This window comes from Tympanuchus pallidicinctus, unplaced genomic scaffold (assembly GCF_026119805.1).
Source record: "Tympanuchus pallidicinctus isolate F22 unplaced genomic scaffold, pur_lepc_1.0 scaffold29, whole genome shotgun sequence".
NCBI classification, from domain to species: domain Eukaryota; kingdom Metazoa; phylum Chordata; class Aves; order Galliformes; family Phasianidae; genus Tympanuchus; species Tympanuchus pallidicinctus.
Genome location: NW_026294746.1, coordinates 6,029,345 through 6,054,841, shown reverse-complemented (window position 1 = coordinate 6,054,841; position 25,497 = coordinate 6,029,345). Strand labels below are relative to the sequence as shown.

General features: G+C 51.5%; 3 protein-coding genes across 5 annotated transcripts; all 3 read left to right on the top strand.

The window, feature by feature from the left end:
• Nucleotides 1-15,267: 15,267 nt before the first annotated feature.
• C1QA (complement C1q A chain) lies at nucleotides 15,268-17,312 on the top strand. Its single transcript, XM_052691931.1, has 3 exons — nucleotides 15,268-15,414; nucleotides 16,102-16,273; nucleotides 16,357-17,312. Exons 2-3 carry the CDS (start codon nucleotides 16,111-16,113, stop codon nucleotides 16,923-16,925), a joined length of 732 nt encoding a protein of 243 aa, XP_052547891.1. The 5' UTR covers nucleotides 15,268-15,414; nucleotides 16,102-16,110; the 3' UTR covers nucleotides 16,926-17,312.
• Nucleotides 17,313-17,976: 664 nt separating this feature from the next.
• C1QC (complement C1q C chain) lies at nucleotides 17,977-19,622 on the top strand. Its single transcript, XM_052691922.1, has 3 exons — nucleotides 17,977-18,108; nucleotides 18,667-18,856; nucleotides 18,996-19,622. Exons 2-3 carry the CDS (start codon nucleotides 18,676-18,678, stop codon nucleotides 19,550-19,552), a joined length of 738 nt encoding a protein of 245 aa, XP_052547882.1. The 5' UTR covers nucleotides 17,977-18,108; nucleotides 18,667-18,675; the 3' UTR covers nucleotides 19,553-19,622.
• Nucleotides 19,623-20,950: 1,328 nt separating this feature from the next.
• C1QB (complement C1q B chain) lies at nucleotides 20,951-23,099 on the top strand. Of its 3 annotated transcripts, none has more exons than XM_052691925.1 (3): nucleotides 20,951-21,090; nucleotides 21,713-21,884; nucleotides 22,392-23,099. In XM_052691925.1, exons 2-3 carry the CDS (start codon nucleotides 21,725-21,727, stop codon nucleotides 22,964-22,966), a joined length of 735 nt encoding a protein of 244 aa, XP_052547885.1. In that variant the 5' UTR covers nucleotides 20,951-21,090; nucleotides 21,713-21,724; the 3' UTR covers nucleotides 22,967-23,099. The 3 variants fall into 3 exon arrangements, with proteins under 3 accessions (XP_052547885.1, XP_052547884.1, XP_052547883.1); XM_052691924.1 differs by having other exon boundaries at nucleotides 20,975-21,090; nucleotides 21,716-21,884; XM_052691923.1 differs by having other exon boundaries at nucleotides 20,992-21,090; nucleotides 21,638-21,884.
• The last annotated feature ends 2,398 nt before the right edge of the window (nucleotides 23,100-25,497 follow it).

Genomic DNA, 25,497 nt, shown 5'->3' with positions numbered 1-25,497 from the left:
TCAGATCACTTGGATCACTACAAACATGGCAGTATCTGCTAGTGCACGAGGAAAAGAAATAGTCATTCTTCAAGGAATATGTGGCTGTGGGGTGGCACGACCCAAAAGAAGAGGTGTGGGGATAGCCATGAAGACCTGCCATCTATTGATGACCAGGCACGTGCCAGCAGATGGGATTGGCAGCTGGCTCATTTGTCTTTGCAAGGTGATTATTAATCTCTCTGAACATGGGTATAATTAATACAGATCCTTACCAAGTGTCCACTCCCAGTGCCAGGTCGATTCTAAAGCTGCCTCCTGTGCTCCAAATCCCCTTCTCAGCCTTGCTCCCATGCCCAGCCCAGAGACTGATGCTCCATGACAAAAGATGTGCCAGCACTGTTGTCTCCCAGGTGTTTCCTACTGGGTTTGTCCTATCAAAAAAAATGCAGAGCCTGACGACTGGCCATGCAGCCTCACCTCTGAGAGAAATGGTGCATCATGGACCAATCTGCACCATCCTAGAGAGGCAAAATGAGAAGGTGATGTGGTGTAGATTGTCCCTTTGCGCTCTCTGCTCCAAAATGCACTGCTCAGCCCACTGCAAAATGCCCCTGGGAAGCCAGAAGCCATGGAGAGGCCCAGGATTTTTGTGAGGACCAGCCAGTCTTGTTTGATTACCAGCAGATGGAGGATGCACACAGAGATAATTAATTAATTGAGACTTTCCCAGTCTCCAGACTTTGGTTTCCATTGATCTCAGTTTTATCTGGAGTAATAGAGACAATTAGGAGGGAACACAGAGGCAGAAGTTAATTACTAATGGAATGGAAACTGTGGCTTTCAATTTATTAAACTTTTATCACTGAGGAGCGCTGGGAAGAGCCCACGTTCCTCCCCATGTCCCCCGCACCACGCCAGGCACTCCCTGTACTCAGCAATCAATAATAAATGATAAAATCCTCCTCCTTCTGAGCAGGGCCAGCGCTCTTTCACCAAACCCCAGGGTACCAAACCCTCAGAGAAGAGCATCTGGGCTGCTTGGACAGGCAGTCCTCCCTCCCGACGGGAGCCTGGAGCTGCCTGCACTGCACTGCAGCAAGCTGCTGCCAGCCCCGCTGCGTCCTGCTGTGCTGATGGCTCTGGTAGGCAGAAGCTTCTCTGCGGGGGCCAGAAAAAAACTCATTGCTATTCCTGTCCTGAGCCTGCGGTGGAAGGCAGCCCTGCCTGCCCGCGGCATCGGGATGCTGCAGCTGCATCCCACTGGCAGATAACCGAGGCTGCGCTCCCAAATGTAGCGTCCAAGTCAGATCGCATTGCTGAGGGTCCTGGCCAACAGAGCTTTGAAAACTTCCCGGGATGGGGATCCCCAGAGCTGCACCATTTGCACAGGGATCTGTTTGATTTATGCCCCGTTGAACTGCGTGCTGTTCCTGTGTCCTCCCATCCTTTCACTCTGTACTCCTGCCTCCTTTAAAAACATCAAGGCAGTGAAAGATAGAGAATAACAGAATCATTAAGGCTGGGAAAGACCCCAGTCCACCGTGCCCACTGACCACGTCCCTCAGTGCCACATCTCCACGTTCCTGGAACACCTCCAGGGATGGTGACCCCACCGCCTCCCTGGGCAGCTGTGCCAGTGCCCAACCACTCTTTTGGAGAAGCTTTTCCTAATATCCAACCTGAAATCAAGGTGCAGCTGTATCTCTTTCTCCCTGAGCTGGGACAGTAGTATTTCCCTTAGTCTCTTTTTTGCATGTCCTCTTCTCTAGCCTCTAACCATCCTGGTGGCCTGCACTGCACTTGTCAACTGTTGGACTTTGGTAGGATGGGAGGGAATAGCTTTAAGGTGTGCTAGGGGAGGTTCAGATTGGATATTAGGAAAACTCCTTCTCCAAAATAATGAAAATGCGTTGGCACAGCTGCCCAGAGAGGTGGTGGGGTCACCATCCCAGGAGGTATTCAAGAAAAATGAAGATGTGGCACTGAGGGATGTGGTGGTGGGCATGGTGGGGGAGGGTTGGAGTTGGACTGGATGATCTCAGAGGTCTTTCCCAACCTGAATGATTCTGTGATTCCATGATCTGTCATGTGTGGAGCTGCCAGAATGGCACACAGTGCTCTACTCTGGCTATTTACATGCTGAGTAGAGGGCATGATGGCTTTCTTGGATGTGCCAGGTATCCTTTGTCTAATGTGGACCAGTCTAAGGATAGCCCACATCACCTCTGGCTCAAGCTGGTCTGATCTGAACCATACTCAGTCAGTACGGTCAGGTCAGGACCATACTGGTCATATGGCCTTAGCCAGACTGCAGAAGCCTCATTTGGGTCCTTTATGAGCACAGGGAAAGCTCTCATCCCAGGAGCAGCACAGTAAGCTCTATTGTGATGCAAAGATGACTGTTTATTACCATGTATTTAAGACAGTTCAGTTTCTCCACAAGCCTTTTTCTGAAGCATCATGTCAAAAGGTTGAGATTTGTGATATTCCCTCGGCAACAACTCACTATTTCACTGAGGCCACAGATTTAAGATTCTTAATGTGAGTCAGCGCTGCACTGGATTGCAAAGGGAAAAGCACTCTGGACCAGCTGACTTGCTGATGGCTGTGTGTGCATGCTCTCAGAAATTAAGCAGTTGGGGGCCTGACCAGTATTTGACTAGGATGCAGATTTTAAATCCCTGGTATGGAAAGCACAAGCCAATTAGTCATGCTTAAATACATGGGAGATTGCTGGAGTCCCGAGCCTGCATGAGCTGTAAGACTCAGTTCTGCCCTGCTAGTGAACCGATTTGCAGGGAAATAGGGGAGGAGATATTTTCTCAAGGTGAAACATATCTTCTTGTAGGATGTGATGTTTTAATACAATTAAATAAATGGCAGATTAACCTCCACAACCTTGATTAGCCTTATACTGGGACCTCACAGGTGAAGCAAATATGAAGAACACAAAGAAAACAATCTACAGTTAAAGGGATTTGGTGTGTATGACTTTCCATAGCAGCTCTTAATGTGTCCTGTGATACTGTAGTAAAACAAACACAACTCTGGAGCTGTGTCCCTCAGACCCAACAAGGCTTGGGTCATCTTTCATTTACACGTCACTCTGCGCATCCTCCCGCTTGCCTGTGAATCCTAAATTCGATCTGATTTTAGTCTGATTACTTTCCCCTCCACTTGAGAGAATTAATTAATCTCCGGCTCTGCTCTGGGCTTTTTTCCCAGTCAATGAAAGGAGGAAGGAAAGGGTGGTGCATGTGTCATTAATCATCATTACATTCGTGACTCCGGAATTAGCTTGCCATGAAAGCCAACGCTTGTAAGGTAGAGGAGCTCTGCCACATCCCTGTACATCTGAACCTCTATAGAGATTTTCCAGAGAGAAATTGAGGTTTGAGAGAGGAATGACCCTCACGTAGATTATAGAATCATAGAATCATAGAATCATAGAATGGCCTGGGTTGAAAAGCACCACAGTGCTCATCTGGTTCCAACCCCCTGCTGTGTGCAGGTCGCCAACCAGCAGCCCAGGCTGCCCAGAGCCACATCCAGCCTGGCCTTGAATGCCTGCAGGGATGGGGCATCCACAGCCTCCTTGGGCAACCTGTTCCAGTGCCTCACCACCCTCTGGGACTCTACCAGAGTGAAGAATCTCTATATGAATCAGTACAACTCCAGGAGTGTCAACACTCAAGTCAAGCCAAAGCTTCATGTCACTGATTGCCATTGCCCATAGCTCCTTTGAGGTGGCCAAATTCATGCCTCCTGTATCTCAGTGAGATGTTCGACTTCATGCCTTCTATGTCCCCGTGAGATGCCCAACCTGATGCCCAGTGCTGGCTCCATGTGCCATACACAAAGTTTTCCTTCCACTCTGCACAGCACATGGCCTCAAGGTGCACAGGGAAGATAAAGGATTAAGCAGGCATTTCCCTGCAGCAAGCCTTGCCTTCCAGGCAGAGCTAATCTGCCCTCAACTCTCCTCCTCTTTTTATTTGAATAAAATATTACAAGGAGGCCTTCAAGGCTCACAGTGGTCTCTCCACGTGTAAGAGCCTGTGCCTGCATCCTGCTGGGTATGCTGAGTGCTTTTGGAGGGCGAGGGGAAAGGTCCCATCTCACAGAGCCTGTGCTGCATGGTTCTTGGTGACAGTGCATTCCAGCTTCATCCACCTTCTTAAACATTAGTAGGAGCAATGCTCACGCTGCACCAGAGCATCCTCCCCAAGCCTCCCTCCTGTTCTCCTTCCTGATGTATGATGTGTTTGCCAGTGCAGTAGAAAATAGGTGACTGAGTCAGCCTGAGCTCCTGATCCTTCTGCCTCTTCTGTCTGCCTTTTGCAACAAGCTTTGACAAATAAATGAGAGTCTGCTTTGCTTTTACACAACAGCGCTCTGCTTGTGCTGTGAACCAACGTGATGGTGGGACTGTGCTGGGGCAGGGGGTCTCAGGTCACACCTCAGAGGGCCTTGTGTTTAAATGGCACTTCAAGTAATGCAAAGCATCTGCCTAGGCACTGCTTTCCAGAATACAGCTCCCCTCGGATGGATGTGACCCACCCGCATCACACACTTTGATGTGTGACCTTGCAACCAGCCTTGTTAAAATGTATGCCTCTGAAATGAGCCCACCTTAGCCAGGATGCAGCACCACACTGTCATTACCGATTGCACGTCTTCCTTTCTCTCTGTCTCCCTGTAAATAATGTATCTTAATAACCACGCATGCAGAGCAGGCTGCCTTTAACAGACACTGCCTAGAGTAGCCGTGCTGAGGAAGCACATTCACTCACGCTATGCCTCAAAGCTCATCATTAGTACATCAGAAAAGGCCAGAAAAGCAATGCAAATATTCTGATCAGTGCTTTCAGAAGGATTTTCCATCCCTGCCTGGGTTGGGAGTGTCTCCCTGCACCCAGCTCTGCTGCAGCCTTCCTCTGAGTTTGCCCAGCACCTTCTGGACCTATTAGAATCTTACAAAACAACGTGCCCACTGCACTGCCTTCCCCTTTCCTCTGCTTTTCATCTAGCTGTAGCCTTTTCGTCCTTCAGTCAAGCACAACGGGCTCAGAGCCAGCTATGGACCAGGATCCTGCTTTTCCCCACAAACTACACGTCTCAGCAAGTGCAAGCCATCCCTGGCTGCAGGATCACAGTGACCCCACCTCTGTGCCAATGCCCACTGTTGGGACATGGGGAAGGTGCCCATAGAAGCTATGGATGTCCCATCTTCAGCAGTGTTCAAGACCAGGCTGGACAGGGAGCAACCTAGTCGAGCAGAAGCTATCCTTGCCCATGCAGAAGGATGGAACTGGATGGGTTTTAAGGTCCCTTTCAACCCAATCCATTTTCTGATTCTGTGACTCTTCAAAACCTTGCAAAGTCACCAGCTCCACCATGGACATGCTCCTAAACTCAGCCAAGCCAGCACTACTCACTTGTCTGATGAGCAGATGTGAAACTGCACTTTGCAGAGCTCATGTTCTCCTTTCTACAAGCTTTTTCCCCCGGAAAGCCCCTTGCTTGCACCAAGTGGATGACACCAGCTGAATTTGCCACGATTTGAGGTGTTATTACAATGAATGTGAGCTTGAATTAATAATGGCACTTTGAAGCCACTCTCTGTGCTTGCCTGAATCCCTCCCGCTGCACCACTGGCACTGTGCTGCTGAGGAGCTGCATGCACGCTGCTTCATTTTGCAATAATAATAGCCTTCCTCTAAGAGAGATAAACAGTGTGCAGAGGTTTTGCTGGCAAAACACAACTCCAAATGAACTGATGAAAATGCTTCACAAAAGGCTATTTCCAGCTACTCCGCCCAGCTGGAACTGCCTGTCCTCCCTGTCTTGCGGGGCAGCTGTGGCCATTGCAAAGGATGCATCCATGCAGGAGGTCACTGTGCAGGGAAAAGCTGCAAGGATGTGCAAGTCCTGCTCTGAGATACCTCCAGTGCTGGAGCAGAGCCAGAGCCATTTACTCAGAATGTCCCAGGTCACTTCTGTGACACACTCAAAGCAGTTGCAGCAGCCCTTCCCTTCCCTTTCCTTCCCTTCCCCTGCTGCTGCTGCTCACTCACTCTCATCAAAATGCAGAGCATCCCTTACCTCTGGACAGCTTACAGTAAGCAGTTGTCAGACACTTCTATAATCCCAGGTATAATAAACCATCCCTGGCTGCCTGGTGCCTGTATCTGTCATGTGAGCCAGCTGTGCGTGAGGACAACGCTTTGCATGCAGATTATTTATCTGTCCTCCTCCTGATCCAAACAATCCCTAAGCACAATCAGGTGGCAACACCTCCTCCTTCTGGAGTCTGGTTTTAGGATACTGGAGGGAGAGCTGACACTCATCAGGAGCATCCCATGAAGGACCACATAGGATCAGCTGCAGTTACCTGAAGCTCTGTGCGTGCAGATGCAGGACCACAGCCTTCCTGCCCCTTAATATCACCTGGGGTGCTGGTAGATCCCCAAACCTACTCCAAATCCCCATTTCATGCATGGCTTAAGAGCTATTCTATTTTGAAGTTGATTTGGGGTTCTCATCTACAGCTTTTGATGTCTAAAATATATGCAGCCTCTTCTAATGCCCAGAGGAGCACAGGCTGCTTGGGAAAGCAACAGCAGTTCATGGGCTGCAGCTCTTGACCTTCTCTCCAGAAAGGGTAATTTTCTGTCCATATACAAATCCAGAGGATGCAGCACACTGCAGTCTGCATGGGGAACCTCTGTAGGCAGCATAAACACGAGTGCAGGTCTGCTTTGAAAGTAATGCCTCCAATTTCATTATACTGGCACACTGGTGTCTGAGGTGGAGGTTGGTGGTATGACAGTAGAGGTTGAACCTTCCCAACAATATCCCATTACATTTTGTTGCTGTGTGACAGATGGCAGCAGACAGACTGACAAAATGGTGTCTGATGTGGGAGAGTGTATGAAGCAGAGGCGTGTCATTGAATTCCTCCATGCAGAATCAATGGCTCTCACTGACATTCACTCACTCTCGTGAACGTTAATGGAGATCAAACAGTGGATGTGAGCACAGTGAGGGGTGGATGCTGCATTCCAGCAGTGGTGACAAGTCACATTCTGGATGGCCATGCAGATTCTGATGAACACAGGGTGCAGGCTCTCGTTCATCATGGGCAAAAATGATAGAGAGATACATAGATTGAAGATAGATACATAGATACATAGATAATAGTAATGATTATACTGAAAAATAGTGTTCTGTAGCTGAGAATGTGCTCTATCAAATAGATAAATGATCTTTGAGGTCTGTTTCAACCCAGGCCGTTCTGTTATCATGCCTTTTGTATCTGTCGTAATTTCCATGGAAATAAGCAGGAGGCATTACTTTCAGAGCCACCTACTCTTTTATATACAAGACGAATCTCTCCAATAGCTAGGTGCAGACACCCAGTTTCCTCATAATAAATCCTGTGCAATCCAAAAATTATCCCTTCCTGCATCCCATTACTTGTCCCGCATTCCTGGGCAGCTTAATCTGAAACCTGGAGAGCAGCTCCTGCTGGGCTCCTCAACCAAACAGAAGGACTGGTGGCTTGTAGGGGAAGCCTTTAAAAGGGCCTGGATGAGGCTTCTTGGTCTCCAGGTCTATGGGCCATTTGATTTCTGCAAGTTCTCAGGGACTGTAGGCCTCCCTCTTGACCCTTTCATCTTTAGGTCTCCAGGTATCTCAGCAGCTCTTTGTTCCATCTTCTTGGGATGCATGACTCCTAGGCCATCAGAATCAATGGTCTTGGTTCCCACCTTATTTTCTGTGCCCCTGACCTCTTTGGGTTTCTGCACATCAGCTGCCAATGGGCTGCCTTCTCCCCTGTGATGCGTCTGGGATCAGGCGCAGGGCGTTGCTTGGTGTCCCCCTTCTGCCACTGTCTCTTTGTTCTTCCTCTCTGTGGGTGTGCAGATAAACTTTTAGCACATATCCTAATGTTTATTGTATCTCTGTGACAGATACTCCTGTCATAGCCTCTTCAGCAGTCATGGGGTGAGACCACCATAGGCAGACCCCTTCCAGCCCGCAGAACACAACAGGGTTCAGCAGATGCTGTCTCCACCTTCGAGCTCAGCAGCAGGGTTTTGTTGCTGGAGAATCATAGAATCACCAAGGATGGAAAAAGACCATAAGATCATCCAGTCCAACCATCAACCCATCCCCACCATGCCCCCTAATCGCATCCCTCAATTCCACATCTCCAAATCTCTTGACAGCTTCCAGGGACAGTGACACCAGCACCTCCCCAGGCATCCTCAGAGGGTCCTTCTTTGTGTTTCCACGAGCATGGCTGCACATGTGCATTTAATGGAAATTCTTTACAACGCCAAAGCACCTGGAAATGCTCTTGGTACCACATTCAATACGATGTCTTTACATCATGCTTGTACCCGATGCGTTCCATCACCCCTGAAGCAGGGTGGATGATGCTTAGCAAGGGTCTGAAGCGCAATTCCTTGCCCAGTTTGCACAGCCCTTCCTCGTGAAACCTGCTTCCACCAGCCCTAGCTATTGGCGTGTGCTGCTGTAGTGGCTGCACATACAGAGACACACGGGGTTTAAATTCAGCAGGACGACCTGTCTGGCACAATGTGGGAATTGTCACTCATTCGCTTGTTGAAAGATGGCCAGTGTTGATCTGACAGCAGACAGCAAAGGGAAGGAAAGGAGGAACTGTGTCCGTATCCCCACTGCACAGACGAGGATGCTGAGGGACCAAAGCGCGACGATGCAGCCAGCTAGCTACCATCAATCACAGGGCCTCAGCAGAGGCTTCTGAGTATTTAAATCATTAATTAAGATTAATGAAATGCGCTTATGCAGTTTATCTAAGTGCATGTTCTGAAACTGAAACCCAGCCATTAATTAGTGAGTGAGACAATTCGAAGGGCTCAGTAAAATCCCCTCTTAAGCCCCAGTCAGGTACGTCAGCATGGCTCCAGGCACAAGGGCACGGCCCTACCCAGACAGCACTGTGCTAAAACACAAAAGCTGATGCCTGAGAAGAGACACGGTCTGTTTCGCAGCAACTTTCCAACTAGTGAATGCTTTTCACTTGAAGGTCCATCTTGTTCAGGACTGAGAATGGGAGACGTATCCTGATAATCTTCTTGTAGTTGCAGCAGATGAGAGATTCCATTTGGCTTCCCTGACAATAATTAATTCGAAAAGCTTGGGGATTAGAGAAGAATTAGGGCTCGTTAGAAATCCCATTCCCTGATCTGCCCATCCCAAGGACCCTAAAACCAGCAAGTAGGAAGGCACCACCTCCCCAGGGAGACTCGTGAGGACAAATACGTCCCACTACAGGATGAACCACAACTGTGAAGTACAACATCCATTCCGCATACTGCAACATGCCACAGGATGCACAGCTGGAGGATCCTGCATGTGACAGCCTGCATTCACCTCCAGGGCGACCATTCCTGGTGAAGGACACAGTGGGGCCGCATCCCCTTCTGCCTCCTGGAGCAAACCTTCCCCCCAAGGTCTGGAGTTTAGAGATGAGATTCAGGACGTGTCTCATGGCCACTCGCTAGGGCATGTGAGAAAACAGCATCACAGAATGACTTTCTCCACAGAGCAATAAAACAGATAGATAGGTTGGCGGTAAACTGCATCAATTACAGGGAACTCAATTAATTAGAAGCCAGGAGTCTTCCCATCCCTCAGTTCAGCTCTGAAATTAAGAGTTGGAGTGAAGAATAACTTCCAGGCCAGACAGCCAGTGCTGGGGCCACACGATTGCCTCCCACGCAGAGACGCACCAAAGAGTGCAATTGCCTCCTAGAAGACGTCAATCGATTTGCTTTTCAGTTGGCAGCAAGGACACAGGTTTGACCTCTGCCTGCAGAGAGAGGGGAGAGCATTTAGGTGATGACTGTGGGAGGGGATCCAAAACAGTTAATACAATTGCAAGTGGAAAAGTGTTCTCCTGAACTGGGAACGGGCCGTCTGTTGGAAAGCAACAGAAGTGGATGTGTAGGGGAGGGAGCAGAGCGGAGCAGAGAGGCCACAGTACATCCATGCCTGGAAAACACCAGTCCTGACTCTGCCCTGCATGGCTGCAGCTTGGTTGGGATATTCCTCAGCAAATCTGCTAAGCCAGAGCTTTGCTAACGGTGCCTGCATGGCAGCAGCCGGGGTCCTGACAGCCAGAAGCAAAGGCAATCAAAGCCTCCGAAGCAGCAATCAGACGCCCTCCAAATTGAGCAGACGTGAGAAGTGAGTTTGCAACTTCCGATCGATCCGGCAGCCAAGGTCGCTTAGAGGGAAGCTGAGTTCCTGGAGAAGCCACTGTGGTAAGAGAGCTGTAATAGAAATAAGTTGTAATAGTCTCCAGCCGGCACGGACCTCCAGCTGCCACTGACCCAGTTAACATGAGCACTTGCCTGCAGGAAACTTCTACTCCGTTTTTTGAGGCATTATGTCAGGAAAGCCAGATCGTGGCATTGACAGGAGCCTGGGAAGGGCAGGTGACATTCAGCTGTGTGTGCAGGCCAGGCTGTGGGAGGCAGATGGTTTGGAAAGGTATGTCACACTGCCCAGCGCGTCCCTCAGAGCCTTGAGCCGAACCCTAACCCTCATCCTAACCCTAAACCTCGCCCTACTCCTAACCCTAGCCCTAACTCTAACCCTCACCTGTGACAGGTCCTCTGAGAGGTGGGAGATTTCTGTCCTTGTGGGTTTTTCAAGATGTAGACAGAGCCACTGCTATCTTGATCTAACGTTGGGAATAGTCCTGCCACGAGCAAGGAGCTGGGCAGGGGATCCCAGAGGTCCTTTCATCATCCCTAGTGGGATTCACAGCACTGTGCCTGGCAAACATCACTTCTCTGCTAATTAGGGATGCCACAGGGATAGGGAGGTATAACCCTGAACACGACCAGCACGACCAACCCTGGGCTTGGGGAGGTCCTGGCTTCTCTGCCCAGATGCAGTGCAAGAAGGCTTTTCTCCCTTACTGTCCTTGAAATGGGCAGGACTGTGCCCTGTGTCTACCCATTGGATTTTGATGAAGCCCCGAGTAGTGGCAAGAAGCCAAAAATCACCCATAGTGGCAAGCAAATCAGCATCACATATGATATCCAGACTCACTTGGCAGCCCATAGTCCTGTGTGTGCATACTTTTCAACATTCTAGGCTAACTAGACCTCATCAGAAACCAACACAAGAATTGCTTGGTTGCAAGCCAGCTCCCATCATTTCCCCAAAGCCTTTTTCTTTCTCCCTTCCCCCTCTTTCCCAAAGGGAAGCAGCCCCAGAGCAATGCCATCACTGCCAGGCACACCTCAGCACTGCAAAGCTGTACTCCTTTTGCATGCCTTGGGGCTCCTGGCATGCTGACAGCACAGCTCTGGGCACCCTGCTCTGATCCCATCTTATTTATGGCACATCCTTCTTGTCCTCTCCCAGCTATTATTGCCTGAAATGTTGTAATTTAGATTCTGGCTGTGTTTGATTGCAAACTCTTCCAATCTACAAATTTCAGTGACGAGTGCTGAGCAGCTCATTTACATGCCAAAGTGATCAATCTGAAACTGCTTGTTACACAAGTGAATAAATAAATAACAGATACATTAAAGAACGAAAAACAATCAGCCATATTAACAAGTAGATGCCTAATAACAAAAAACTCTGACATCCATAACAGAGAACAAGGGGAGGAGGAATGGGACAAGCTTTCTCAGCATTGCCCAGGGCTGCTCAGCATTCATCTATCTCCTCTCATCCTATGAACCAACAGGGATGCTCGTCAATGCCAGGAGACAGCAAGCGAGGGATGGAGCGTGAAATCCTGGCTTTTAAAGCCCATACCTGTCTTTGTCTCTTACACGTGCTCCATGTAAAGCATCTGTCGTGGGAATGACGCATCCCCTGGGACAGCAATTAACACATTTTAAACATGGAGTGTCAAGTGCCCACGTAGACTGATTTGCAGCTAGCATGTCAGGAAATCCTTCCAGGGCATCTGAACCACCCTGGCTTCTCATTCATCAATCAAAACACAGGATGGCCAAAGCCATCACATCTCACAGGGTGTTTATCTGGTGGTCAGCGGCGCTGGGAATCTGGGCAGCAAAAAAATCACCGCTTTCCAATGCGCCGGGTTCTTTATTCAGGCACCGTGGAACCATCAGTGGCTGCAGACACACAGATGCTCCAAGCTGTCCCATCCCCACGGCTGTGGGTGGAAGCCCGGGCTGCCGATGGGTGTGCGCACACCTGACAGCTCTGATGATGTCCCACCTGCCTGCCTCTGTCACTGCCTCCCACACAGTGACAGGCGGGTGCTAGCTGCTTGATTTTCCTCCTCTGGCAGCTCCTGCCTGTCACTGCTCAGCACCGCAGGGGATCCCCAGCGGGAAGGCAGCAGGGGAACATCTCTCCCTGTTTGTCTGTTGTCAGACAGCTGGTGTGTGGTTGCCAGCACTGGGAAGACAGCAAGGAGGCTTTGCAGGGGTCATTTTTCTTCCATGAAGAGGTGCAAGGCTGGCACTGAGTTATATTGCCTGGTATCACCAGGCAGGAGAGCAAGAAGGAGGTGAAGGAGCCCGGGTGTCCCGAAAGGAGGAGGAAGGTTGCTCATCCAAAGGCTAAAATGGACGCCTTGATGTTCTGGATGCTCACTTGGGGGCTCTGGATCCCCCTGGACTCAGGGCTGTTTGCTGTGGGGCTGGATTTGGGACCAGCCACGGCTCCTAAGAGCACCTACATCCCACACAGCTCCTCCCATAGGCACCCAGCTTCCCGTCTCCCTTGGGCACGGACCCAATTTACATCAGCTGGGCTTTCCCGCTGCCATCCTTGCCACCTGCAGCGCAGGGTTTGGCGGAGGAGCTCCGAGCCGCAAAGTGACACCGAATGGCTGGGAGCGCACTGCCACCTGCCGGCGCCCCCCGTCCCAACAGCAGCTCCCGGGAGATGCTGGAAATCCACGGCCAGGCCCTTAACTTCAGCATTTAAGGGATGTCAAAGGACACGGGACAAAGGACGCGGGCACACCGAGACACGGCCATCCATCAAACCTGGGCGAAATGATGGAGTGCTCTCATTTGGGCTGTATATTAACAGAGGGTACTAGGGCAGAAATACAATTACTGTCCAGAAGCACCATTTTGAGGAAGGTAGGTCTTTTAAAGCTCACCTGTCATCTTTTCTTGACACGACTGCAGGTCCAGTTGACAGAAGAACTGTGTTGATAGAATAAATTGCATTTTCTTCTGAGCATCTGATTTATTACAGGATTGACATTTTGATTAAAAGTGTGTATTATATTGCATTAAGAGGGCATGTGAATTAAAGACCAGCTCAGTGACAGATCTCCGAAGGTAACTATTAATGGAGATGTACTGATTAGCAAAGTTTTATGTGCAAGGGCCTCTGTGGTTCATTTTCAAATCGAATCAGGGGAGAGGAGAGGAGAGGAGAGGAGAGGAGAGGAGAGGAGAGGAGAGGAGAGGAGAGGAGAGGAGAGGAGAGGAGAGGAGAGGAGAGGAGAGGAGAGGAGAGGAGAGGAGAGGAGAGGAGAGGAGAGGAGAGGAGAGGAGAGGAGAGGAGAGGAGAGGAGAGGAGAGGAGAAAGAGAAATAAAAAGCTCAGTTGGAAGGGACCTACAAAAACCATAGATTCTTCTCCCAGCCAAATGACCCAAGTATCCTCAGGATCTTTCCATAGGTCACACTTTCCAGGCCTTCTACCAGCTTTACTGCCTTCCTCTGAACATGTTCACTCTCACCTCCCAACCTGTGCCTGTGTCTGGCATTTCTCCATCCCAGGCACAGCACCCAGCATCTACCTTTGTTGAATTTCATGCCCAATCTATCTAGATCATCCTGCAACGCCTCTTGTCCCAGTAGAGGGTCAGCTGTACCTCACATTTCAGTATCATCAATGAACTTGCTAAGGATGTATTCAACTCCTGCCTCCAAATCATTGATGAAGATGCTGAACAGGGCTATTCCTAGAGCTGAGCTGTGGAGAACACTGCTGTTGCTGCCAACAAGATGTATCCCATCCGCTGCAATTCTATGATCCCTGTCATTGAGCTAATTCATTGCCCAACATAGCATGAATTTGTTTATCTCACAGCTAGCCAATTTGTCCAGAAGGATGCTATGAGGAACAGTGTCAAAGGCCTTGGTGAAATCCAGGAAGATTACACCCATCACCTTCCTCTTATTCACACCTTATCACAGAAGGAGATCAAACTAATGCAGCAAGACTTTCCCCTTATGAAGCTATGTGGACATCAGCTTTGTTATTAAATGCTTTTCAATAGCACGTGGTCTTCACCATAATTTTTCCAGGTTCTGAGGTCAGGTTGAGGTCCATAATGCCCTGGATCTTCTCTTCTGTCTGGTTGGTAGTTGGGTATCATGTTGGTTTGCCTCGGGTCAGCACAGACATCCCCAGATTCCCAAGATCTTTGCTAATTGTTGAGAAGGGTCCAGCTCTTATTTCAGTTTTATTCCTTCAGCACTCAGGGGTGAATCCCAACAGGCATCAGGGACTAAGGAACATTCTACAGGTACAACTGGTCCCATACAATTTTTGTGACCTCAGATGGAAAGTCACTGCTCCCCCAGTCATGGTCTTCCAATTCTTAGGTCCAGGCAGCCCAAGATATATCAGTAATACAAAAACTGAGGAAAAAAAGGCAGGTGAACGTCTTCAGTTCAATGTTTTCCTTGGACCACCTACTTAAAAATGTCTCTTTTTTCTGGTCTGAACACGCTGGCCATTGTCAACTCAAGTTGGGCTTCGTCTTATTGTTTCCTCCCTTCTGCTCTGTACTTTCCCTGTGAAGCCAGACCTCGGTTCCAGAGGTCATATATTTTCCTTTTTTGCCCTAATTCCATGAGAAGTTCCCTTTTCAACCAAGCCAGTTTTCTGCCCCACTTTCTTGACTTGTGGCCCATTGGGATTGCCTCCTCCTGGGCTTTTAAAAGGAAATTGTGGCAGGAAATTGTACAGGCCTGGGTCAGGCCACATATATTTCCAGTGATTGCCCAGGTCTGGGAGGCAACTGGGAAGCCATGGAGACAATGGCCCCCAAGCATGGTGGCTCTGAAATGAGGACACTGGGCACCCCACCACCTCACAGGGGTTGTCCCTCGCATGGCAGTGCCACCTCACACTGTGCCACACTGGGCCCACGTCTCTGTGCCTCCCTGTGCTGCAGGATTTCCCTCTGAGGGGTCAGCGCTTTTGCTGAGCAGGCTGTTCCCAACAATTACTGGCACAGCCAGGGTTGAGCGCAGAAAAGGGAACCACGCAAGCAAGTGAAACTTGGCAGCTCTCTTCTGCAAACTCCGTGCATGCAATTCCATCCCCCCAGCCCTGCTCCCAAGGAAGAGCTGCCAGCAAACGGAGCAGCCAGCTCTGACAGCTCTGTTCTCAGCCCAGCAAAGAGGTAAGTCACCCTGAATAGGTGGGGATGTAGAGCTCTTCCAGAACCTCTCTCCAGCCCTTGCTGTCTGTCCCCTTTTACAAGCGTATGAAGTAGGAAAAGGGGGAGAAGATGATGCTGAGGGGCCAATTTGCCTTCAGTCCACCACGTGGATGTAGACACAGGTTCTGCAGGTCTGCTCCAGGCTCTTGATACACGTTCAGGATGTCCCTCCTCCCTCTCAGGTCTGTGTGCTGGGGATCTGCATCGCTCCTGCTCTTTTATTTCTTTCCTTCTCCACCCTTTCCTGTTTCTCTCTATTCTGCTGTATCTCTTTACACTCACTGAATGCATTTCATCCCCAAGATGTGCACCGGAGGTTTTATGCCCTGCTCCACGTCCCACAGCCCTACCATGGGCACCTCAGAGCTTTTCAGTAACATTTCAGATTATGCAATGAAACAGCAATGTTATTTTCAAGGCTGTGCGTGGCATCTGGCTACCTGAGTTAGGCAGCATATAGGTGGCATGGTAGGTCTGTGTCTGAGCACACACTTGTGTCTGCACATTGCACATGCCCACAGATCTGGAGGAAAGCACATATTTATGTTTGTATGTCTGTGTTAAAGCTGCACCCCCTGCTACGTGCACCATGTGCATGCTTGTTGTGTGCTCACCTCCACCCCCAACCCCCCCATGCTGTGCTTGCAGGGAGACACGATGCAGCTCAGCCTTTGGCTGGTGACCAGCTTCCTGGCAGCAGTGCTGGGCATGGAAATGCTAGAGGATGATGTGTGTCGGGCACCGAATGGCAAGGATGGCTTCCCAGGGATCCCCGGCTTTGATGGGAGGCCGGGGCAGAAGGGTGATGTGGGAGAGCCAGGTAAGGGCGAGCCCAGCGATGTGGGAATGCTGTGGGCATGCTGATCACAGCATGAATGGTGCCTCCCTGCTGCCTCTCCCCAGGGAAATCAGCACCGAGGACGGGCATCCGAGGACCCAAAGGAGACAAAGGCGAATCGGGGCCTCCTGGCATCCCAGGGAACCAGGGCTACCACGGTCCACCGGGTCCTCCAGGACTGCCAGGGAAGCCGGGGCTCAAAGGGGCCAAGGGGAATGCCGGCAGCTTCCAGCAGCAGCAGCATCCTGCCTTCTCTGCCTCGCGGATGACGCCACCGTCCCGCGGCACCACAGTGGTGTTCGACAACATCATCACCAACGAGGAGAACTCCTACAGCCCCCAAACCGGGGAGTTCACCTGCAGCATCCCCGGGATTTACTACTTCGCCTACCAAGTGATCTCCAACGGAGACCTGTGCCTGAGCATCACCAAGAACTCGGAGCGCGTGGTCAGCTTCTGCGACAACAACAGCCGCAACATCCTGCAGGTGAACTCGGGCAGCAGCGTGCTGAGCCTGGCTGCGGGTGACCGGGTGTCCGTGAACACCATCCCAACTAAGGGCAACCTGATTTACCGTGGCACCGAGGCAGACAGCGTCTTCAGCGGCTTCATGCTGTACCCGCACTTGGGATGATGGACCGGCAGCCCCTTGATTTGTCAGCCCAGATCTGAGCTGCTTAGCACCTGTGTGTGTGTGTGTGCCTGCACGCGTTTGTGCCCTGCAAGGACGTGGGGTGGCCTGATATGACAGCAAAAGGGATGGCCTCCAACTGAGCAGCGGAGGTCCCCGTTGCTTGCAGGAGCCAGGCAGCTCAGCCCAGTGCCTCCTGGAGGTCAGAGGCTCCCGGCCTCATGCTCAGACCTCGTGCTGGAGGGGATCACTGGTCTCCAGCTCTCTGTGTGAAATCACTGCGTGCCAACTGCTTTTGCGCCTCTAACCATTGTAAGCACATCCCTGGCACAAGGCCAGCGCCGCCTCTCATGTCCTCCCCATCACTGCAAATAAACCTCTTTCCTGACAGCTGTTTGGATTTTCTTTTCCTATCCACGCACTTTTAGCAAACTAATGATGTCCTGAGTTGTCCAAAGCTGTCCAAGAAGGGAAGTGATCCCAGCTTGTTTCTCGGCCAAGAATAGACCCCCAGCTGTGCAGGAGAGATCAGGGCATACAACCAAAACCTTCATTTACGAGGAGGAACAGGGCAAGTTTCTGGGACTAGCCTATATCTGTCCTTTCCCCACTTGAAGATACAACATCCTAACCTGGGATGCTGGCACCTGAGCACCAAGCAGGTGGAGAAGTCAGCCTCGAGGAGCAGTAGTCTTTTAATCACTAGCATCAGCTCCTGCTGCCTGTACTACAGCACTTCTCTCCCATCACAGCCCAGTGTTCTTGCACCAGCCCTTTGTTGCACAAGTTGTCCTGGCTCTGTGGAGGTGGTTTGAGGTTCTGCTCCTCACCCAAACTTGTTGTTTATCTGCTCAGAAATGAGATGAGGATAAGAAGGAAGGGAGGGAGGGTTTGTGGCGCATTTCTTGCTTGTGGTTCACCCCACATCCGTCCTCTCAGCCCCTGCTGCTGCAGTGGTGAATCCTGGCACGAGTGCAAGTCTTGCTGGATGACCAGGAAAGTGCTTGCTCAGAGAAAATGGCCAGGCAGGAGGATGTGAAACTCAGCTGGAGAGGCTGTGTGTCCCCATGGGGAGCTTTCCTAACTCTGCGACTTCCTTCAGGAGGGTATTGCACTGTGCCGTTTGGAGCCAGCAGGCAGAGCTGGCAGCAGGCAGGGATCCACAGCGCTGGATCCTGTGCCAGAGGTAAGAGATGCTGCAGAGCTCAGCTGTTTGGGATGGGCTGCATGGATGAGGGTCCTGCAGCATGGTGCAGTGCTGGGAGGGGTGAGAGGAGGAGGCAGAGGCATTGCCAGCACCTCAACTGCACGCATCTCATGCCCCTGGGCCAAGCACTGCCACGGGAGTCCCTTGAATGATGGGGTCTTGATCTTGGTGGGCAGAGTCAGGAAAGTCAGGCTGCTGCTGGGAAAAGGGTGAGATCAGCTGGCTGCAGGGTGCAGCACTCTGCAGTGGGCTGCATATCTGCAGAGGGCTTGGGATGCTGAACCAAGAGAGCTTGGGGCTGGAAATGGGCACCACAAGGATTCATCAGTCTGTCTGGGGTTGACGATGAGCTTCCACTCATCTGCCCCCATACCATCTGACAATTTGTATAGGAAAACAATGTTGAAGGCACAGCCGTCACAGCCAGGTGCTCCCGGTGCTGTGTCCCTCATAGCAAAATGCCCCATGTCCTGAAAGCTGCCTTACTGTGGCCCCTCATCCCAGTACTTTTTACTTCTTTCCCTTTCCACGATCCAGAGCACCAAAATGGGGCAGAGTTTTAGGGAGCTCCTTCATCTTGCCCTCACCCTCCTACTTCTGCGTCTGGAATCTGCAGTGACCAGTGATCCCCCACACAACTGCTATGGGGCTCCAGGCCTGCCAGGCATCCCAGGTGTGCCAGGCAGGGATGGCCGGGATGGGCTGAAGGGAGCCAAAGGCGAGCCAGGTGAGTGAGCACTGAGCCTGCCTCGGTGGCAGGAGGGCAAAGTCACCACACTGTGCAGACTGGGCGGGTGGGAAGGTGCTGGGGTGCTTCTCCCCATGTCCTTCCACTGTGGCTGACTCCACTTCCCACTGCCCTACAGGCATTCCAGCTATTCCTACTATGCAAGGTCCCAAGGGCATGAAGGGGGAGCCAGGCAGCCCAGGTTTGAGGGGCAAGATGGGCCCCATCGGTCCTGCTGGTCCCCTTGGAGACCAGGGGGTGATGGGTGCTCCTGGACAGCAGGGGCTTCCTGGCAGCTTCAAGAGGATGCACCAGTCAGCATTCTCAGTGACGAGACAGACTGGTGAGCACCCCATGAAGAACGTCCCTGTCATCTTCAACAACGTCATCACCAACACCAACAACGACTACAGCACCACTACAGGCAAGTTCACCAGCAGGATCTCCGGCCTCTACTACTTTGTCTACCACAGCTCAATGGAAAGGAACCTCTGCACCCTCCTATTCCAGGACAAGGTCAAGAAGGCCAGCTTCTGTGACCACAAGACCAACAGCATCCAGGTTACCTCTGGAGGAGTCCTCCTCCATCTGCAGGCTGGGAATCAGGTCTGGCTGGAGGTGAATGATTACAATGGCATGGTGGGCACTGGTGAATCTGACAGCATCTTCTCGGGGTTCCTGCTCTTCCCAGACTAGAGAAGCAGCAGGGCTCACCAGCACACACAGCTCTGTCCCCTTCCCCGTCAATAAATCCTTCCCCAATGTGGCTGGCTGAGCATCTTTATTTTCACGACTCGCCTTTCTGCAGGTGAAGCCCATGTGTGGCCATATGGATGTGGCGTGCACATGAGCCTCTGTAGGTGTGAATTATGTCTGCCCAGCACCTGGACACCCCTGAGTCCTCTCTCCCATTCGTAATCCCCATCTGCAGGGCCCCCACCTGCACCAAAAGCATCAGGGACTGCACCCATGACCACACGCACACAGTGCCCACAGAAGGGGGTCTAAGAGTCCTCCAGGAAGGGGTTCTGATATTCCTTTTTCCATCCAACTGGATTCAGTATGGTTGACCATGAAACCTCAGGACACCCCCATGGACCCATTCTCATCAGGGACTCTACCCAAACAATTTCAGAGCACAGCCAGAGGGCTCCACCACCTCCAACTGTACAGAGCACAGGCAGCAGGGACAGAGCTTTTGTTGCTAGCTGGGAAGAAGCGGCCAAAGGGTGCTAGAAGATGCTGCATGATGGGTTACCACAGATGGGGAGAAAAAAACAACCTGGGGCTGAACCAAGGAACCCCCTCAAGGATGACCATTATTTTCTCATTGCCAAAGTGCGGAGTGGCCAGGTCTTGGTTGGAGGGGCTGGGTGGATGTGGCTTTGTGATAAAGCCCCGGGGTGCAAGGTTTGCTCTGTGGTATCTGCACCAGAAAGGGGCCATTCAGGGGAAAGGGCAGGGGATGCCCAAGAGCCAGACTGAAGGAGCTTATGGCTGTGGAGGCTGTAGAACCCACCAAAACCCAACAGAGATTCCTCTTGTACAGTAGGAAGCAAGAGCTCGTGTCCCCTGAATGTTCTGTGCTTCACTACCACAGTCATCAGCAGAAATTGGGATTGGAAATGCTCATATCTCAAGGTGAAATCATTTCCCATTTCCAGCCTGGGGTTCAATTCAAGACTATAGATGCTTAGGCCATGGCATGTCCTCTTGTCTGGTGGCTTAGGCCATGGCATGTCCTCTTGTCTGGTGGCATTTCCCAGCACAGCTGGGTATGCACAGAGAAGCCTGAAGGGTGCCAGCAAAGAGCACACACCTTTCTGCAGCGCTCCTTTCCCCTGAATTTGCACAGAGCTGATGGCAATACTCCTCAGAGCAAGCACAGAACAGCTGAGCAAAGCACAGAGACCCTGCAGGATAGGGCAGGCATCTCCCTGCTTCCCAGGACCAGAGCTGTGCACCTATGGGGCTGTGTGTTGCTGCTTCAGGTCTTCACATTCTGCTGAGCTGATAGCATTCATAAGGGATATGAAAGTGACACTGAAGAAAGGACTGGAGCTAAAGATACAAAAAGGGATGTGGCCAGATTCTTTCACAACCATCCTCGCAGCAAACTTCTGCTTCCCCTTAGGGTCATTTCCAAGCAGGACACCAGTGTGTCCTGCTCTATTTCCCATCCCGTGCAACAAGAAGCTGACAGTAGGAAGGCTGAGCCCAGCTCCCTCCTGCAGGTAGGAGCACATGGGGGACCTGGCAGCACCGGAGGGACAGTCACCCAATGCTGCTAGGGCTTCTTGGTGGCTGGGGCAGAACAGAAAGGGAGTGCTGGGCTGGGGGTGGAGGGGATCTCTGGTGGGACCCTAATAACTTCTGCCCTACCTAGGAGAAGGAGGAGAAGGAAAGGGGGAATGAGGGGGGCCCAAAGGGGTGGTCAGGGATGAGCACCATTCTGAAAGATGCTGTCACAGTAGGGCTGGTTAGATACAGATGTGATCCATCATCCCAGATGAATCAGGCATGTGGCAGGACAAACAGGGAATTAACACAGATGTTAAGAGGGGATACCTGCAAAGGCTAAAGCTATTCCTCAGGCATGTCAGTGGGAAGCAAGAGCCCGAAACTGCTCTGGCAAAGTGATTTGGCTCTATGCTTTGCAGTGCATAAGATGAGGTCCCAAAAGTTCTGGTCCCTCCAAGACCACGAGGAGAATGGACTTGGCCCTACAACAACATATTTTCCCTCCTTCATGGTATCACTCAGGAGGACATCTTCTTTCAGAGCAGCATAGAGTGCTTCCCCATCCCTCCCACTGTCTGAAGCCATGCGGCACCTCAGCATCCTTCTGTGCTCCAGCAGGAAGACAAGATGCAGACCGTGTGGGTGGTGTTGATCTGCCTCACTGGAGGGCAGCTGGCGAGTGCCACGCTCTGCAAGACTTATGGCACCATCCCAGGCATCCCGGGGTCACCAGGCCAACCTGGCATCAATGGCAGAGATGGGGAGAATGGTCAAAAGGGCGAGCAAGGTAAGGAGGAAGTTATGGGTGTGGAAAACACGCCCATAATTGACGGGAAAACCCATCAATGAGAGCAGGAAGAGGTGGTGCCAGGCAGATGGTAGGGGGAAAGCAATTCAGCACAAATCCCTTCACAACAGGTTCTTTGAGGTGTTATCAGGACACGGGGTGATACTCAGGGAACTAGATAAGATAAGAGGTAACGGCCTTAAGTTGTGCCAGGGGAGGTTCAGGTTGGATATCAGGCATTGGCACAGGCTTCCCAGGGAGGTGGTGCAGTCACTGTCCTTGGAGGTGTTCAAGAGGCATGGAGATGTGGCACTGAGGAATGTAGGGAGAAAAAAACACCGTAAAGGACCTGGAGAGGTCAGAGGGCAAGAGAAGCCATGCCAGTTGAGTGAGGGGCTCTGCTGTCCCACAACTCAGCACAGGTACCTGTGGTTTACTTTCCATTGCCCCTCTGCAGATCCACTGGGCTTAGCTGCGGCCACAATCCCTCTTCGTCCTGTTTTCTAGGTCCTCCTGGACTTGTGGAGCACGAACAGGACATTGGTGAAAAGGGAGATCCAGGAGAGCCAGGATATCCTGGGAAGGTTGGCCCCAGGGGATCCCCAGGTTCAAAAGGGCTGCCGGGCCCCAGGGGACCCCCTGGCCCCCAGGGAGACATCGGTGACTACAAGGTCACCCTCAAGTCTGCCTTCTCCGCTGCCAGGACCATCAGCATCTTCCCACGCCGGGAGCAGCCCATCCGCTTTGACCGCATCATCACCAATGAGAACAGCCACTACGAGAACCGGTACGGCCGCTTCACCTGCCAGGTCCCCGGCGTTTATTACTTTACCTACCACGTCACATCCAAGGGCAACCTGTGCCTCCGAATGAAGAAGGGACGGGGCGGCAGCAGGGGTGAGAAGGTGGTGACGTTCTGCGACTACGTGCAGAGCAGCTACCAGGTCACCACGGGAGGCGTGGTGCTCAGGTTGGCAGTCAATGAGTCTGTCTGGTTGGAGCCGACAGAGAAGAACTCCGTCGTGGGGATCGAAGGGGCTGACAGCATCTTTTCTGGGTTCCTGATTTCCCCTGAGGTTTAGCTGCTGTCTGTACACTGGTGAGAGACTCTTAGTCTCTCACCCTTGGAATTATTCTTAGTTCCAGATTTGGTGTCCTAAGTGTGCTGTGTCCACATTAAATGACAGCTCCTTGTGCTGCCGCTGACTCCTAGAATTTGCCTCCTTCCTTATCTTTGAGCTCAGCCCTGGAGCTTTCCCACGCCTTGGGTACAGTGTGGGAGGAGGGAAGGGAGAGCAGCTCATTACAGAGGAACCCAGGGAAACTCCCAATCCAGGGCTGATGAGGACAAGTCCCTACCCAGCACTGTCCTTGCCTCTGGGAGCTGTCAGGCAAGTGGCACCAAGCTGAGGTGTGTGAAATGCATGTGGGATTCTTGGGATGCAGAAAAGGAGAGTTTTTGTAGGGTATGGGATTTTAAAGAGGTTGGGTGGAGGGGAGGGGGATAGGGGATCTCATGTGGGAGAAATGGGCCAGCATTTGACCCCCAAAATACTTGCATGGCAGTGTACACCCACCGACCTGAGTCCCCATCAAGTCTGCAGGACACAAGGAAATGAGGAGCTGCCAATACACTGGAGACAGGGCTGCCATTCAAAGAGACTGGGCAGGAGGGAGAAATGAGCTGCTAGAAACCTACTGACATTCAGCACAGACAAACACGAAGTCCTCCGTCTGGCATGGGATGACCCCATGCAGCAGGACAAGCAGTGGGTGGGAGGAAGCTTTGCAGGGAAGGATCCGGGATGCTGATGGACAAGATGCTGAAATTTGCTGCCCTTCTACAAAATTGATATAATCCTTTTGGACTTTTGAAAAGGTCTTTGTCAGAGCCCCTTTTCAAAACTGTCTGGCCTAACACCAGCATCGGCCAAACGGTTCCTGGGGTCTTGGCTGTACCTAGAGAGGGTCAGTGCAGAGAGCAGCTGTCTCTGAAGTGCAGCTCCATGCTCATAGAGTGGGAAAACTGCTGCAGAGAGCAATACTTCCTCCCGTGGGTATCAGCCAGCACAAGTCTAGCTCTCAGCAATGCCACCTCAGGAGTCTGCTTCATCGCTTCCCTTCCCTTCCCTTCCCTTCCCTTCCCTTCCCTTCCCTTCACTTCACTTCCCTTCCCTTCCCTTCCCTTCCCTTCCCTTCCCTTCCCTTCCCCCTTTCCTTTTTCCTTCTCTCTTTTTTTTTTTCTTTCTGTTTTGTTTGCTTTGTTCTGTTTCGGTCTTTTTGTTGTCTAATTTAAATGCCACCGCAGCTAAAATTGGTGAAGCAGCATCTCCTCGTGGCCAAGCCAGAGCTCACACCGCGGAGCTGCACCAGGTGGTGCTGTGGCCCTCATCTTTGGAGTCAGACCTCCACCGAGGTCCAGCATGTGCCCATGCACTCACCAGGTGCTCAGAAGATATTGCCTAAAAGCTGAGGCAGGTGAGGATTTTAGGAGATTTCAGAGCCAGGCTTGTTAGATACGTGCTTTGCCAAGCAGCAGGGGGAAGCTTTGCCCTTTCAGTACTGGAGCTTATATGGATTTGGTGAGCTGAAGGGGGGGGGAGTGGTAACCTGGAGCAGGGTGCTGTGCAACATGCCGAGTGCCTATCAGTATTCATGGAAAGTGAAGCTAAACTAGAGATCAAAGCACATCAGAGTGTGTTTAGAGTGGGAGTCACGGCTGTGCTGTAAGAATAAGCCAGGGATGCCAGTCCTGCACTCTTTTTGGGTGTCTGACATCCTTCACAAACACTTTCACAGGTGTTGATTCATTTATCTTGAACCCAGTCGGTCCCTCCTGAAAAGCCCCAAAGCATTTCCTTCCCCTTGGCCTCCCAGAGCCAAGACACTGGATGCAACATGCCTGGAGGTGCCCAAGGCCAGGTTGGATGGCAGCCTGATCTCATGGGGGGCAAACAACCCACAGCAGAGAGTTGGAACTGGGTGGGCTTTAAGGTTCCTTCCAACCTAAGCCATTCTATGATTCTATGAAAGTCAGTGATACCAAGCTGGTGGCTGCTCTCCACTATGCCTCTGCCCTTGGGCAGGGTTGTGTAATAAGACAATGCTTTTTTTTTTTGCATTCTTCCTTCCTTCCCTTCCCCAGATCGACCATGAGGGGAACCCTGCACAGGATCAGCCCTGCCTGTATGGCTGTGATGTTGGCTGACTTCAGGCAGAGGGGTTACTGGGGAGGCTCACCAGAAGGGACACAGAAAAACCAACTCCCATTAGGTGGGATGGAGGCCCATGCAGTCATTTCATCGCCAGCAGGGCAGGACCCCGGCAGAAGCCTGCAGCTGGACTTTGTGGGGCTCAGATTCAGGTCTGCTGGGTGCAGGACGAGGACTTGCAGCCTCAGTGTTTCTCCTGCAGGGAATGGATGCAGCACTCAGCCATCTGAGGCAGGAAAGCGAGGATGCACAACAACTTCCATCCCATATCTCACCTTGGGGTATCTGACGAGTTTGTTTCCCTGGTCCTACTCAGGCTTTTATTTTTGAATTCAAATGAGATTTTGCCTGGAACAACACACACTGGCTTACCTTCCCTTTTCCCATCCCCTCTGTATGAG